The following is a 17,478-nucleotide window of genomic DNA, read 5'->3' as shown; positions in this document are numbered from 1 at the left end:
ACACTGCTGTAGATTTTAGAAGTGATCATAAGGACCTTAGCTTCATTCTTTCCTGTAAAATAGATATAATATGTAAATTGCTTGTCAGTTTATGGATGAAAACTGCTATGTAAAAGTACTATTTTAAAAAAATTCTTTATACATGTGATAATGACATTCAGTTAGGAGCTTGTTTTCCTCCTGACTCCCTTTAAAGCTAACATTCATCAGTTAGTGATCATACTTCCAGCTCATTATTTGCCCATAAAAGGAGAACTTCATGTCTCCTGCAGAGCAGCAGGTATTTTATCATCATGCCCTGAACCAGATAATGAGACTGTAACATGAATTATCTGTTGATAAAACAGCTAGACATCCCACATCAGCAGGATTATTTCCTGTCTTTGCAAAGTTATTTATTACAGTTTTGTTCTAAACTAAAGCAATGCAAAACCAGTACATTCTGCCTGAGAAGGTAATTAAAAAGATAGCAGGGAGGACCTAACAGTGCTCTGTGTGTTGCAGGAAGGCAGGCATCGAAAGGAGCAATCTGAATGGAATGCAAAGAAAAATGATTATCTGGGAGGATATCTCCCAGCCCCGAGGGATTGCCATTCACCCATTTGCTAAGTAAGGAGTGATAAACCTGGTTAATTGTGTAATACCTGGGGAGGCTTTTTTAAAATGAGCACGCAAGTCTTGTCTTTTTGGCAGTCAAAAAGTGCATTAGTCTCATGTTAGGGTAGTCATCGGCTTGCAGTGTTGTGTGAACTGCAATATTCTATTGCTGGGTTTCTTCTGTGACTTGGGACATGTTCACTTTTCATATAGATTTAAAAACATACCAGAAACATTAAACAGTTTACAGTTTAAGCTAAAGAAAAGCACAAGTGACTGAAGTCACCCTGGTAGTTGTAAGCACCACACTACTAACTTTGATGGTTCCATATCTATTAGTGTGAGAATGGTAGTCACTTTTAACCAGCGCTGCTTACAAAGGATTTTTTTTGGCCATGTTACACTTTCTGAGGAAACTAAACCAAATCTACTGTTGTGGAGATGCGTTGATTTAAATGTGCCTGATATCTACTTACCTAGTGCTAAGATGATGAAAGGAGTTTTGAATGTTTAAACTATTGATGAAATTCTAGCCATTTTAATCAATGGCAAAGCCCCATGGATCTCAGTCAATAAGCTTGTAGTAGGATGGGTTTAAATCTGTTGTTTGTTTTTTTTTTTGATGCTCATATCCTGCTGTAACTGAGTACTGGTGATTGAAGCTGAGCTGGGAAGGGTGCTTTGTAAGCTTCACTCTGCGCATAAAAGACCTGAAAGAATCTTTCAGCAGAGGTTGAACATGATAGAGACATTTTGCAGGAAAACTAAGAACAGTTAGGCTTAGGGAGATTGCTTATTAAGAATTATTGGTAGAGGCAAGGGCTAAAAGGAGAAAGGGAGGAAGAAATATCACTAAAACCTTCCTTATTAGGAAGTTAGTGGTGAAAGGAGGAACAAACATTATAGCAATGTCCATAAATGTAAAGCCAGTATTAAGGAGAGATCTGAGATACGGTTAAGACTATTGAGAATACCATTCCCTGCATTGGCTACAGCAAAACTGCTCATGTAAATAAAGCTAAGGGAAACTGTGAGTTATTTCACAGGAAGGCTGGAGTCCTAACTTCAGAAGTAATTTGTGGGTTTGGCTATCTCCATTGTAAGTGGCCATCTTGTGCTGTCTGTTCTTTGAAAACCAGTAAGCACTCAGTGAGTAACACTCAGGACTCCAGAGAGACACCCTGAGAATCGTGATTTTATTAGAAGAAGAAAAGTGGCTGGGCCTGATACTAGTTTGTTGTTTTTTTTTTTTTAAAAAAAAAAAAACTTGAGGAGTCTTCCTTGATTTCCATGGGTGGTGGGCATTTTTGCTTCCATTTGCCCATCGTTAAACCTTTGTTTGGACAAGGGGCTGGGCAATGCATTGTCTTCTGCTGTCTGCATTTGTTAAATTGCTATCATCAGTCGTGGAAAACACAAAAAGCAGATATGAAGAGTTGGCAGTTAGCACAGGTGGGAGGAATTGTTTTTCAAAGGTTTTGTGCAAATGAACAGAGTAGGGATTCTGCATAAGTCCCAGAGTAATCACCTGGAGTCTTATGGCAAGTGTGAAAAGATCAGCAGCCAATATATTTACTTGAAGCGTGCACCTTTCCTCATGTGCCCCAGGCCTGTATTGCTCTGATCTGATCTTTCTGCTTTGAAAGAACTCCATGGATAGGAGGACAAACATTTACTTACTGACTTCCTGTATGCATTTTGTTTTCTAAAGGAGATTATTCTGGACTGACATGGGGGTCAATCCCCGGATTGACAGCTCTTCATTAGAAGGCATCGATCGCCAGGTTATAGCCAGCACCGGTCTGGTGTGGCCCAGTGGAATAGCTCTCGACTACCTAGCCGACAAGTTGTACTGGTGTGATGCTAAGCAGTCGGTGGTTGAGAGTGCAAACCTCGATGGTTCTGGTCGTCGAATTCTTGCACAGAATGATGTAGGTGAGGCTTTGGTGTTGATAATTACTTAGTGCTGCTTGTCAACGTGTGTGTGTATCTGCATATGTGCATGTGAATTACTGACAAGCAGCTGTGCTGTATATCCCATGCAACTCCATTTTGAGGTTAATGGCGTCACTTAGTTCCTCATTCTGTTATCCAGTTGACTTTTATTTATTCATTTTAGCAAAAGAATACCTTTTTAACACTCTCTGCTTTTACTAATCAGCTGCTTTGCCATGTAAGAAGAGCTTCTCTGTCTTCACAGAAAAATGAAAAGAAGGAAAAAGTTAAAAATGTCATTTGCTTTTTCCATGCATGGCTGCTTTGCGTAATTCAGGTTTTGCCGTGTTTATTACACCAGCGAGTTATATTGACGTAAGCTGGAAGAGAATTAAACTTGGCCGTTAAGGTCCTTGAGCAAAGAACCTGCATCTGCACAGTGTTGAACGCTGGGATGATTCTAAATACACAATAGACACTGAATGGAAAAATTACTTATGCTATATGCTGGTAGTTGTTATGGTTGAGATTTCTATTGTTTGACACGTAACTGTGTTGTGCTGGAGCAAGAGAACAGAAGTATTAGCAATGAGGAACTGATGTTGTACCACATCTAAAGTAAACCATGTGTTTAAGAATCTCGTACATAGCACATTAGTTTCTGGAGGGGACACTTCCCTTTGTGCATGGTATCTTTCTGGGCACCATTTTGTAGGTGTGCGTACAAAACATGGGCAGAATGAAGACTCTTGGTTCAATACCATGACTGCCATGGGTAACGACTTTATTGTTACTCTGTTGAGCAGCTGCTGTTCTAGCCTGTGCTCTGGGAAAGCTTGTGTTCATCTCCTAAGCCAGCTGCCCTGACACTTGTTTGAAAGTGAGCAGAGTGAAGTCTTGGAGGGAGCAGTGTTCTCCAGTTCATAAGACATCAAAAGCCCTGAGCAGACTGACATCCCAGCATTCCTCCTTTTTCCCCTACTGTGCCTATTCTGCTGTACGCTCCACCTTGCAACTGATCTGCAAAGGAGGACTTTGAAACCTGTTGAAAGTTTCACTTTGTTTCCCGAAAAGGAATGAGACAGTGTCTTACTGGGAGAAAACAGAGGAGAGCTAGGAGTGCTGGAGAAACACAGGGTATGGGAAAGGAGGTTGGTTTGGAGCAGTGATATGGCTGTTTGGAAGTGGGAGAAAAGGACATCAACACCTCTTTGGAAAGAAGTGAAAAAGATGAAGTGCAGACCAGTAGGGGTATGGATTTAGAGAGGCAGAGGGACTTGATATCCTGCTGTTTTGCTAATGCTGTTAGTGAGACCAGAATTCAGCTTCTGTTCTTGGACAGCTGTACACTGGAGGAGAGGAAGGTGACATCTCCTCATAGGTGTTCTGCTGTTAACATGAATTTTTATTACAGCAGCTCCCTCTAGTGCCCCTGTACTGAGAATTCATTCAGTACAGCTGCATGCAAAATAGGTGAAATTATTTCTGCTCTTCTGCTAACACTGTTTTCAGCTGTAAGCAAACAGCCTGTAAGCACCTGCCCAAGGCAGTGAACAACAGAACCGTTCCTTCTTTTTTTTTTTTTTTTAATGCAACGGGCTGGGTTAGCACTGTTGTGGAAAGGGTTTGCATGATTATTATTTTTTCTGTTCCTGCTATCTCCACTGATGACACTACACTTCTATTTTTAATCCTTAATGTATTTATAAATTCAGAGGTTAAGGAATTGCTGTTCAAAGCAGGGTGTTTTTTGTTGATAGTGCAAGTTATAGATCCTAAAATTGTGTGTAAATGTTTGGATGGGGACTCAGCTGGTTCCTCAGATTTCATGGAAGGAAAAACTAAGAACCATGCCCAGTGATTAAGCATGGTTCAGTGGAGGCAGTGAAGTGCTAACAGAGTAACAACATGATCTTCAACTTAACACTTAAGAACACTTAGTGTCTTAGAATTTTTCATATGTAGGAGTGGTTTTTTGCAGTTTATTTGTGATGTGTATTCAAGATATACCAACATGTACTCCTTCTCCAAGGTTCTAATTTATCTGTTGTTTTATTTGCTTCTTTGCTTGGCTTTGTGGTATTTTTTTTAAATTATTTTTTATTTTTTAAACTAATACCTTTTGGGATCTCAATTTCATTACTGGAATTAAACATCACCTAGCTGAGGTCTACTTCAGAAAACAGCACCACAGATCATAAAATCACATGCCTACAAAACATACCTTTCAGAGGGACTCAGACTGCAGTGGTAGAAAGCGAGGTGCGTATTCAGACTGTGAGTAAGGACGAGGACAAAACAATCTGGCTTCAGCCAGGAAGCACCCACTCTGAAACCAGGTGGCATCCATGGAAGAGCAGTATGTGTTCTCACCTTCCATTGCAAAAAGCTTGCCCAAAGGCTACCTTGAAAGCAGGAGATTTCTAGATGTATAGAAAGAATGCATAGTCCCATATGGACTAATGATAATTTTCCATGAGAGAGATATTAAAAAGAGTCAGAATCATTTTGCAAAGGTCTTTATATCTATAAGTATGTCTGCCCTCATATATGAAAGTGTCCTTTGGATTCTGAATTGCTTCTCTCTGGAAGTCAAACTAGGGATCTGGATTTTCCTAGTGCAGATAATGTGCTACTGAGAAAAAATTGCTCTACTCTGAACTAGGGGTGGGATTTCTCTCATCAGCTATTAGTCATGTAAGTGTAGGTGCCTGGTCTAAGCTGCTGTCTACGTTCCTGTTGTAATCAGTGAACAGAGAGGAAGGTACTTGGATGATCTATTGCATCCAGCGGTTTGTGTTAGCTGTTAGTGTTAGTTAGCCAGCTAACAGGCAGTGACTAACTAGTCACAGCCTACTGCTGCTAGTTGGCTGATGTGAGGAAAATGAATTCCACTCATGAATTTTGCACTGTCATGAATGGGCTAGTGAATGTCCGTCCATGTTCCATATGTACGTGCAGACCACTGTATTACACTTGTGTGTACTTTTGGCACTTGCAGAGACCACACACTCGCTTTGGGGTCCTACTATGAGTCAGTGGTTATAGTGTCTGTAGCTCCCAGGCTGCCCTGTGCCAGTACACTTATGCAGGATGCCACATGCCATGAGCTCCTCTCCTCCCTGTTATGTGAAGACTGCAGAAGGAGCTGTTCGCCTCAGCAGCTCTGTGCTGGGCCACTTACTGGCAGAGGAGGGAGACACTCCACTTCTGAAAGGCTGGTCCCAATGCTGTTTCAAGAAATTATGATGTCTGAGGTAGAAGCATCTTGCGAACTGGATCTGGTTGGAGGTCACCACAGTATAGAGACTACTGAGCCAGGCATGTGTCATAGCCTCCTGTGCTAAAAGCATACATAACATGTGCCCATGGTCCATCATTCATGGACCCTCCCCATGAGACATCAAAGTGGAGAGGTGACTATGGCTATGCTGCTGTGTTAGAAGCAGACCTGTATGCAGCTACTGCTTTTGATTACATGGTTTCTTGTGTATGTTCTACAGATGTGGAAATAAGAAATCTAATTTTTTTTGTAGGCCACCCTTTTGATGTAGCAGTGTTTGAGGATCACCTTTGGTTTTCTGACTGGGCTAGGCCATCACTAATGAGGGTGGACAAGAAGACCGGCCAAAACAGGGTACGTCTTCGAGGCAGCATGCTGAGACCCTCATCAATGGTTGTAGTTCATCCTTTGGCGAAACCAGGTATACTGCAAAAATTAAGCAGTTATTCCCTTCCAGCCTCCTCTTGTTCACTGATATCAGTAGAATAGACGTCCTTGGGGAGAAGATTATCTTCTCAGAAACAGGCCCTTTAAAAGGCCTTGCATAGTCAGACTGGCATTTATTGAAAGCATCATCTGGGCATGTGTCCCAGGAATGCTAACAGATTTTGTATATTTATGATCATGCCCAAGAACAGATGTTGATCAATTGCCACAAGGCTACTATAGTCTTCTAATTCCTATTTATCCTGGTTTATTAGCACTTCTCACACACACAAATAATTACAAATGACATGGAGAAAGGTTTTGTAAGATTTATTAGTTTTGGATCAAATAATTTGATTTTCTGTTGGGAACAATCTCCCTGTAAGCAAAAAAGGGAACTCAATAGACCAGGACTGTGAGAAGGCAATTACAGGTTCCCTATGCCCTTGCAGTGTTCTTTCAGGGAATGTTAGACCTCTAAATATTAAAGGAGAAATAATAAAGGAAATTTAAAAAAAAGCGATACATTTATTAGATAGAGAGTATATGTAGCTGCTTTACTGCCAGAGGCGAGGTGATAATATCTATGCTTTATTATATGCATCTGGTTTTAATAAAAAAAAAAAAGGATGTTCTAGTTTTTGTCAGTCCTTATTCTTTTTTCAACTGCTTCAACTCTGCACAGCTAAAAGGAGATGTTGACTGAAGAAGGAGCTTGTTAAGTTGCCTGTTTTTCTGCATTAGGGGCAAATCCTTGCCTTTATGAGAATGGAGGCTGTGATCAGATCTGTGAAAACAATTTTGGAGTTGCCCATTGCATGTGCCATCCAGGATTTGGGAAAACTCAAGATGGAAAAACCTGTCATGCTCTGGATGCTTCCAACACAACAGCAGGTACAATCCTCCAGTTCCAAAAAACACCCTCCCCAAACCCTTGAGGATCCTGACAGATGGCACTGGAAAATATTCACCTTGCTCTACGTAATGAATGACTGTTTCTCTGAAGAATGAAAACACTGGGTGTTGTCTTGTGACAATAGCATGTTGTCTGACCATTGTAGGTTTTCCCTTGGCATATTAGCAGTAGAGAGACATGTGCAGTGCTGACAAGTATTGTGAGCAATGAGTTACATTCCTTGCCTCTTGTATTTGAGAAAACCCACCCATGAGTTCTTTTAGGTATAATTTAAGGCCAGAAACAGGCTAGTCTGGGAGGGTACTGATATATATTTTAAAAGGAAACACTGTGATTATTGGAAAGTAGACAAGTGATAGAAAATCAGAAAGTCAGTTCAGTAAATTTAAACAGTCTGTGTCACCTTTTTTTGTCTTTTTCAGGAAGTGTCTCTGTGCATAAGGATGTAGTGCCAATGCCAACACCAGAGACCTTGCTGCGGAGCACACAAAGCAGTGGGATATTCAAGGATATGGATAGTGGGGAAAAGCAAAAAATCAACATTTTGTTGATGGCTGAAATAATGGTATCAGGTAGAGTCCAATGATTGTCTTCCTTCTATTTACTGTGAGGCTCTGAACAGGTTTATAGAACAGAAAGAATCATAGGCCTTAAAGGAAGAAAGGCTCACTGTCAAGACTGGTGGCATTCATGCCCTTAACCCTCTTACTAGAAGATGGGTCTATGTAATTATGCCAGGTAGGAGTGCTTTTTTGTTTGTCTCCATGTTCTTTCTCTATCTCAACAAAGCTCGATAATATTATCCAGGTCTAGAGAACAAACATTTCTAATTTGGAACACCTGTGAAAGTCTCTCCCTTAGATTTTATAAGTTCCTCCAAACAAAACTGAAGTAAAACCATTGAATTCTACATATGCTCAATCACACTAGATCATTAAATTGCACTATAGATTTTGCATACAATATTCAGACGTCCTGATAGTAAATGACACTTCAACTCCATCTAGACAAAGACAACAGCCCTAGTGATTGTATTGGCTTGTCATCATTAACCGTGGAGAGCTATGTTTCAAATTTTGGCTGTTTGTTCCGGTTTTCTTGTTAGTTTTTTATTTGTTTGGTTGCTGGGGTTTTTTATATACAGTACCTCCTTTGATCTGTCCAAATGCATCTACTGGGTTTTTTTTGGTTTTGTTTATGCTATAGATCAAGATGACTGCACTGCCCTAGAATGTGATGTCAACGCACAGTGTGTTTTGCTGGAAGATGGTGCTATGTGCCAATGTTTGAAAGGATTTACCAGGAAGGGGAGATCATGCTATGGTAATAAAAGACGTTAACACAACCTTCTGGAAAACTGTAGATTGAGGGAGAGGAAGACAATCTATCTTTTCTCACATTGGCAGATCTGCTGCGTGATCCGTCACAGAAAGGTCAATGGTATTGTTTGTTTTTAAAGGGATGATGAGCAGAGAGTGTGTGAGATGAAATGGCTAATTATCACACGCTTTATTTTCCCCTGAGTCATGAGTGTTAGTCCTGTTAATATTAACAAGCAATAATGGGGATAATAGGAATAAAAACGTAATGTATTTTTTTGTAAAAATTGCCTAATTATAAAAGCTCAGTCTATGGACATGAAAATTGATGTATAATTTAGAAGTATGTATTAAGGAACCTCTTAAAAATTAGTATTTCTGATGTAATGTTTATATAAAAGTGCTGCTCTTGCTTCTTTCTAGCACTAGAAAGAGATTCTAACAATCAGACAACACATTGCTCAGAGTGGTGGTCTTTAAGTTTTTGGACTTGCATACAACATAAATGGAAGCACTTTGTTCTCTCAGAAAAGGCCAAGACAGGAAGACATTAGAAATAGAACAATTTGCCGTTCGGTGGCTAAGCCTGAAGGCTCACAGGTGTCTATGTTGCTATGGGAAGGGAAAAAGAAAAAAAGGAAGGTGAAATGGGTGTAAATGTTTTTTCACTGTGGTGCCTTTTTTCTTTTTTTTTAAACTTATGTGTTCTTTCTCAAAACAAAGTATCTCTCTGAGTAGGATTTAGGAATATAAGGCTAGTTTTGAATAGGATCATTCCCCCCAAGTGGGATTTTTTTTGAAGTAAGTGATATTTGTAGAACCTCTAGGTCTCCATTTGAAAGTAGGTGGTTGACTGTCTTAGGCTCTTTAGAACATCCCCATCAAATTTCATGTCAAGAAAAGACCACAAAGCCCTTCTCTTCCCATTTGCTTCAGATGCACAAATGACAAGTGACAGCACAGGCTGAGGGAGTTTCAGGATGTAGACGTTTCTTTTTATCGATTTACCTAATGGTTTCATGACCCATGTGTCCTGTCTCCTTATTTTGTCTCACAGATGTTGATGAGTGTGCTGTAAATATGGACCACTGTAATCGAAACGTGTCAGGCTGTATCAATACAGAAGGGAGCTACGTCTGTAAATGCCTGGAGGGCTACACTGGAGACGGAGTCCATTGCTATGGTACAGGCATGTGTGAGGGCTGTGCTGTGTCTGGAAGTCTGGGGCAGGATGAATGAGCAAGAGACACGCCTCATTATTTGGGCTAGCCTTGCATCAAGCTCTGAAGCTGTCTAATGAGCTGTTCTGGTTCTTTTTTAAAAATCTGTTAGGGGCATGGATCCTAACAGTGGCTCCCCCAGACAGCTGACATTTATCATTTCTTCCTTTTTGATTCTTTCCTTCCTGTTTGAAGTGTGGCAACCTCAGCAACTAATCAATATGCAAAGCCTGTAGTTGTCAGTGGATTCCTCCTCTCAGTGTTTGCACTCTTTTTAGTAGTTACAGCAGGAGAGAGAGACTAGTGAAGGGGAGGAGGGAAGTGGAGGTGAGGCAGTAGAGCTTTATTGGAAATCGTTGCCATGAATATAAACGAAAGCAGGTATTGAGTGTGTCATAATACTCATCAAATAATTCCAGGTCTGTTTAATAGGCATGAGGTTCAAGGTGTTGACACTGACAACTTGAGTACATTTAGAGTCTTGTTAATAATCAGACCCACTGGTTTTCCCATCCAGCTCTAATGCCAGGTCTTTAGTTAATTCCCTACATTTCTTAATTTTTTAATCCATTTTAGCAGTAAATATGAAGGAACAGGAAGCTTTTCCCCTCTACTATTTGACTAGCACACAGTTTGTTCAGAGCTTTATGAGAGTCTTGGTTTCTCTTTTGTCCTTTTCTTTTTCCTGTCTCCTTTATAGCCTAATTCAAAACCTATTAAATTTGACTCAATTCTTAGTCTTTACTGGACTTTGGTTCTTCGACACAGAGAAGGATGACTGAAAAATTAAGAACGGTATCATTATTATAGGCAGGGTGTGGAAAGTATCAGAGGCAGGAGGTTCAAGAAGGCATTCTGCCTACAGTGGTCAGGGATCCAGAGCTCATGTCTTTGAGGATGTTTGGAAATGCAGACAGAAGTGACAACGTCCTCTTGCTGTCCCAGCGCCTCCTACGAGGCATGTCCCCAGGCAGCCCTGGGCTCTCACTGTTTGTGGCTGCTCAGCTAGAATGATTGTGGTACCTACCACTATTATTGAAAAACAGTCCGTTATCTTCCTGAAGTCTTAAGTCCAGAAGATGTTATGATGTTTTCATTGCTTTTTATAAATGATGCAATGTTTTTATGATGTAAACAGAATTGAAACTGATTTTGTGTTCGATGACTTGAAATGCACTATAAAAAACAGAAACTGGTGAGTCATTTTGTACTGCAGTTTTAGACACCTGCATGCATGCCCAGTGTCCAGAAATGTGTCAGTACATCCAGAGATGGTACAAGAAGAGTTCATGTTGTGTTGTTGAAATCACATTTCTTGGAATATGCTGCAAGAGTAATGTTCCTGTATTTTTGCTTTTAAAAATTCTCTGAATTTTCTATACTGTTTTGGGCCAGATCCTGTATATTTTACTGTAGAAAAAGTCTCAGTGGTATAAGGAATAATTTCACACAAATGGAGATGGTAGGTCTGTGACTTTGTTTCCCTAAAGTGGATCTGGCACATGCATTCTGCTGACAGTTCATAAAATGAATCAGAGGCTCCAAAACTCTGGTATGTGAACCCTTTCAAAGTTCCCACCTTTGACGTGGGTGTCTGGGCACTTAGCACCAGGCAGGTGCCAGCCTGGGGGTGAGTGCCAGGCTGGCAGGAGCTGCTGCCGTGGGCTGCGCTAGAGAAGGTGTGGAGGCGGGTTGAGCGTGTGCAGCAAGGTGTGGGTGAGAGGTATACATGAGCCTAACACAGACTCTGAGCCTGGAAACTCTTGTACTCTTAGTAGTTCAAAGGCACACTTCATTTAATTGTTTACACAAACTGGATAAACGTGTAGCTTTCTAGACCCTTTCCTTCTGTCTAAATTTTTTATCTAGGCTGGACCAGGTGGATGGTACAGGGGTGGTCAGCTCCCCACTCCCAAACCCTTCTGCTGTCTTAATGCAAAAATGCCAACTGACAGTCCTCTAGTACTCATCCAGGGTGCTAGCTATGCCCTGCAATGCCAGGAGAATGTATTTAGTATGAATAAGTCCTCTCTTCAACTCTACTGTACTCGTTATGTTTCATGGGGAAGCCTTTCCTTCCTTCTCCTTGTGGAAAGCTTCTGCAGCAGCATAGCGTGCTCTGAGAGGCCGGGGAGGCTGTGCTTACTTGGCATAGAAAGTATGCTGGGTGCTCTTCTGTTATGTTTCCCTTGAAGGATTATTTGCAGAGGGAAGGTCTTTGGTCTTTTTTCCCCACTGCCAGGAGACTGCAATGCTGCAACTGCTGCCCTTTTAACCGATGCTCTGAGGCATTTCATTCTTCTAACTGCAGACTGTTTGGGTGACAGATATTGATGAGTGCAAGACGGGGTCCCACACCTGTGGACAGAACATAACCTGCACAAATACAGAAGGAAACTTCACTTGCTCGTGTGCTGATGATGCTTCTGGAACGGACATCGGCTGCAGTGAGTAAAAGGAGAGAGCAATTAAAATGAAGTGGCCCTTAACTAAGAACTGTGCTCTTGGATAAACTGTTATACCTGGAATTTAAGGAAAACCTATATAATGACATACCGGGCAGCTTGTGGATCCATTAACATTGCTTTAGGAGGCTGTTTTGAGGTGAACTAAGGAGACCAGATGTGAGTTTAGTTTGGAAATATCTACATTAAGGTTCAATGCTAATTTTTACTGTCTAAATGTAACAACACATGTATCTAATGGCCTTTAAAATAAACAGCAGGAGTAAATGCTCCTTGGGGGCAACATTTCTGAAGGTGATTTCAGTCTGTGTTGTTTTTCAAACTCTCTGTGCCTTCTCTCCCTCTGCAGAAGGCTAGCCCAAGAACTGCACATAATTTAAGTCCCATTTAATTCTTCATAATAAGCTAGTCTTTCAGATCCAGTGGCAAAGTTTTCAAAACAACTCTGAAACTCCTTAGAAAATCTGGTTACCAGTTCAATGAAGGGAGCTGCTGAAGGTTCAGCACTAGTGACCACCTGACCCTCATTTCAGTGCCTCAGTGTGACAGCAGCATTCTCTGAAAATGTGGAGCTGAGTGACTCATAGTCTTACTCTGTGTCAGCCCCCTTCATCGGGGTGAATTTTACTCAAGATCAAGTGACTGTCTGATGATGGAGGGACACCATGTGATTGTCACAGATAGGTTTCTCCAGAAAACCAGAAAGAAATTATGGCTTTTTAAAGTAGAACACTTATTAGGATCCTCCACCCCTTTTCAGTTACATAAGCTTTAGTATGTTCAGGTGTCACTCAAGAGATGATGGTTTTAAACGATGCATGACTTGGAAGTAATGCCTTCTAGGTCCCTCAGCTGTAAATCTGACCCCATGTCTTTGTGTGTGTTAACACACTGTTTTAGTTCTTTGCCTAGTTAGCTCTTTTAGCAAGCTGAAATTTTCTTTGCAGAATGCAGTCACACTTTAGGTTCACTAAAATCACTCACTCCTTTCCATTCAGGCTCTTTGCCACGGCAGTGCTCCTGCTCATGAAATTTAAAAAAACAAATGTCATTGAAGGTCATGTTACAATAAAACTGGTGTGAGTCATAAAACTGATTCCATAAAAGTATGAGAGCGATTAGGCGCATTTGTGCTAAGCCACGCTGCTAGAAATTATTTGGCATGTAGGTGTTTGGTTCTGACCTACAGATTTGCTGCAGCATCAGAGTAGGCAAGAAAGTGCTGCTTTTTCTTTAAGGGCATGTCTATACTGTAAGTCATGCTGTGCAGAGAGATTACAGCTACCTTTCAAACTAGGTAGTTTGGATATCTATGTAGGTGACAGTGCATGTGATTCAGAGCAGGCTGCAGAACCCTTTGAAGAATTGGGTCAACTTCCCTGCTTCCCCAGTGATGTTGTTACCTGTACCTGAGCTAGCTTGAAACAATAAAAAATGTGATCTGCAGTCAGACACCGATGCAGTCAACTGGATGGCAGCAGAGTAGAAATAATCTGCATAAGAACAAGTAAGTTGCATGTGACAACTTCTCAGTCTGAGATCCAAGTGCATGAAATGCTATCACCCTTCATCTGTACATCTGACTCTGGTACTTTAGGCATAATAGAGATTTACCATACCCTAAATCTGCGTAAGTTGTAAAAATCATTTAAGCATAAGTAACTAGACAGTCAGTGCAGTATTTTCTTCAGAGCTGTACTCACATCTAAATAGACAGAATGCAGCCAACCTTTGTGAATCGTTCATTGCACAACTTGAACCAAGCATATTTAGTATTTTGATCTAAAGTTCTGTGTGCCTAAATTTGGTAAGCAACATAAGCAAATAGGTAAACCACAATTAATTGGTCAAAATTGGAGATTTTAACCTACTTTCCTATCTTGAAATTCTGGAGCTCTTTTCTAGGATCGTGTTGCCAATGCGGCCAAAAGTTTGAGATGTCCTTGTGAAATCCTGTGTTTCAGAATCTACTGTGTCCCCCACTGTTGTTGGCAATGAACAATCTACACACCCTGTGCAAGATGATTCTATAGGATGCCCTCCTTCGTACAAGTCATACTGCCTCCATGGTGGAGTGTGCAATTATGTTTCTGATCTACAAGACTATGCCTGCAAGTAAGTACAGAAATTTGTATTGTCTGTGCCGATGAATGGTGTCCTTAGGGCTCAGCTGAGTGCAGACAGTGGAGTGTTTGTCCATGAATTATCTGTTCATCACTGATGTTAGCAATTACCATTAGACTCTGCTCTTCTCTGTAAGTGATTGCTGTAAGTTTATGTAAGTGGTCACTCCATTCAGACCCATTGAAATTAATAGTAGGATTGGGTTTGGTCCCTAAACTCTCCATTCTTTGCTTTGGAAAGGTGAGGTAAGTTGTTAAATGACTCAGTGCTCATAGCTTTATGAAAGAGGTGCTTGCTGACTCCCCTGTACATATCGTGCTGACTTGTATCTCCCTGTTGGCCTTGCTGTTCATGTGTAGCACTCACTTCCCCCAATGGAAGAGGACACCCCTGTCTTGTCTTCTCTGACTGGGTCCAGGGAGGAGAAGTCTGGTGTCAGCACCTTCCCTCAGAGTTTGAAGAGTCTTTGTCCCTGGCACAAAGGGTACAACATGATGGTCCTCTTAAAAACAGGAAGAGTAGTGATGAGACCTCAAAAATGAGACCTTCTTTCTCCTGTAGGTACTTTTGTGAAGCCTAATTCCCAGTTCCCCAAATACAGTTACTGATAAAAGCAAAAAGAATCTCATATTTCCAGAAGTCAGCCTTGGCCTGGTCAAGGTGACAGTCTAGTCCCATGGGGTAATAATTTCTTTGAAATCTTTAGTGCTGAATTTAAATTGTGTGCCTTGGTTATATCTGAATCTGTGTTATATATGCGTTCAAAATCAAGCTTTAAAGTGTTTACAGTGGGACAAATCCAATGCTGGCCTCCTCCCCTGGGGTCTGGGAGTCCATGGGAGAGGACCATGCACCCCTGACTGTGGGGTCACCTGGTAAGAAAGGACTTGTGCAGGGGATGGATGCTCTTCTGTAACAGGCAAATCTCCCCCTGTGTCTAACTCAGGTGGCCCCGGTATAACCCTGGAGCGAGGAGAACAATCTTTGTGCTAAAGGGTCTCTTTGACCCACCATTCCCCCAGATATTGCTTGTACTGCACTGCAGGAACCTCTGTACAAGGCCACACCTGCAAGCACTGTCACATCCTAGGCTTTCTTATTTTTAAATATGAGTGGTCTCCCCTGCCTACAAACCTCTGTACCTGCAGGAATATAAAAAGAATGTATCTCGTGTACCTACATGGGAATGAAGTGGATGCTTTGTGCCGTGGGCTTCCTAAGCTCAGCAAAGCCCTTGGGCAAAGCCATTACAGGAGATAGAGTCATGTTCATCTCTGGTATTTGTTATGAATTTTTACTGTAAATTTCATAGGCATTGAAAACTATCTTTTTCCATCTCATTGAGTTTCTCCGATTGAGGCTGAAGAGTCCAGAACTGCAGAACTTTCAAATTGAAGCACATCTTTTATTCTTCTATTTTTTAGGTGTTAGTGCATAATAAGAACCCAAATGTACATATCCTTCAGTGCTGGAAGTGGAATCCATTTAAAAAATTAAGGAGCAACGGTGCTCAGCCGTGTTCCTGGGGGCCAGGATTTGTGTGGATCTTCCTGAATTTTGCTGAATTCCCACTAGATGGCAGCATTCATTCACGTAGGCTGTAATAAATACCAGAACGAAGTCTTGGAAAAATGTTACATAGCAAAAATCACGTACCGAAAGTGATTTGTATTTTAAGTAATAAAAGCTCTTACACTAGAAAGTAGTTATGCTAGCTTGCTTGGAATTTATTGTGATCTTACATTAAAAATCAGCATTTTTCTGCCTTCCAACATATATGCATTCTAATTGGGGACAGAATGAGGGTGCTTGTGTCTGATTTAATAAAGAATGCTGATATAATGTTCTCAGAACATTAGGTAAAAACTTCTGCAAGTCAAATCCTGCTTGTTTTGCTCATTTGACTTCAGTAAAACTAGACCAATAAGAATTGTGAGGAGGATTTGAACCTACGCTGCTGAGAGACTGTTATGAATTGAGTAGACTTTTAATTTTTTATGCTTATTATTTCCTTTTTATGTCTCTCACCTTGGATAGTAAAACTAGGCTGAGATTCTTTTTGATTTATTTATCACTTCCTAGTAATTTTGATTTGAGGGTTTCATGCACTGATAAGATATTTCTGTGTTGGGTTTTACAGCAGTAAAACCAAAGAAATAAACAAAATCTGCCTACAGAAGCAGCTTCTATTAAAACTAAATCATGAAAATATTTCTAAACGATACAAGTTTGTTCTTTTTTTAAAAAAAAAAATTTCATTCATCTTTTATTTTGAAGTAAGGATTCAGATTAAAATTTGATTCCCTTAAGCAAATCACTCTGAAAGTATAAGTCCTATATTGCCTATTTCAAAGAAAGGGAAGCTTATTGCTGGAAAGAGTTAAATGGAAAAACTTAGGGAAAAATAATCACACAGCAAGATTTAAGAGAAAATTATTTTTTCTATTTTTCTATATTTACCCATTGGAATCTGAAAATTATGCTCTCACTGTATAATTCTATAGCTTTACAGTAAAAAAATCTTTCAATATTGAATTCTGCAGGTTTTGACAGCCATTCCTTTAAAGTCATTTTGTCTTCACCACTACTAAATATGAGTAGATATTTCCATGTTGGTTGCCAATGCTAAATCAATACACAAAGTGACTGAAGTGATGATCCAGGGGTTTTCCTCCACCACCAGTTACAAGGTGTGCTCACTTCCTTTTGGCAGCTGTGTGACAGGCTATGTCGGGGAGCGGTGCCAGTACAGCGATCTAGAGTGGTGGGAGCAGCAGCACGCCGAGCGGGTGAAGATGCGGAACATCACCATCGCAGTATGCATAGCAGTGCTGGTCCTCCTGCTCCTGCTGGGGTCCCTGGCCGCCTACTGCCACAGGTACTGCTTCCAAGCATGCACTGTGAACGTGTAGCACAGGGCCCGAGGTGCTGCTGACTTTCAGAGAGAGCTCGTGGCAAAGAATATGATCTGTTCCTCAGCTGGTGGAAATCGCCATATCGTCCTTGCTACCCTTTTGCTTTTCAGTAATTAGATCTATGAATACTTCAAAAGTTCTGGCATGTCCCTTGCCTGCAGTACTCACGTTGGTGTTAGTGAGTGACATGTGTCTGGGGGGAAGAAGAATACAACTTTTTAGGTTTGAAGAGGAGCAATAATTTGTATTGATGAGAGCTCTGTTTGGTAGCATGCTAT

At 40.9% G+C, this 17,478-nt stretch overlaps 1 protein-coding gene across 1 annotated transcript in view; it reads left to right on the top strand.

Annotated features, from left to right (window-relative positions):
* The window catches only part of EGF (epidermal growth factor), a 63,725-nt gene that overhangs the window by 33,638 nt on the left and 12,609 nt on the right, over positions 1–17,478 (top strand). The window contains exons 13-22 of the mRNA XM_075090655.1: positions 505–609; positions 2,309–2,532; positions 6,069–6,236; positions 6,986–7,135; positions 7,580–7,729; positions 8,364–8,480; positions 9,534–9,659; positions 12,024–12,143; positions 14,126–14,276; positions 16,999–17,163. Of these exons, the coding sequence (XP_074946756.1) occupies positions 505–609; positions 2,309–2,532; positions 6,069–6,236; positions 6,986–7,135; positions 7,580–7,729; positions 8,364–8,480; positions 9,534–9,659; positions 12,024–12,143; positions 14,126–14,276; positions 16,999–17,163 (1,476 nt within the window). The remainder of the gene's footprint in view (positions 1–504; positions 610–2,308; positions 2,533–6,068; positions 6,237–6,985; positions 7,136–7,579; positions 7,730–8,363; positions 8,481–9,533; positions 9,660–12,023; positions 12,144–14,125; positions 14,277–16,998; positions 17,164–17,478) is intronic.

Source organism: Phalacrocorax aristotelis, chromosome 4 (genome assembly GCF_949628215.1).
Source record: "Phalacrocorax aristotelis chromosome 4, bGulAri2.1, whole genome shotgun sequence".
NCBI classification, from domain to species: Eukaryota; Metazoa; Chordata; class Aves; order Suliformes; family Phalacrocoracidae; genus Phalacrocorax; species Phalacrocorax aristotelis.
This window is presented reverse-complemented; position numbering and strand designations above follow the sequence as displayed.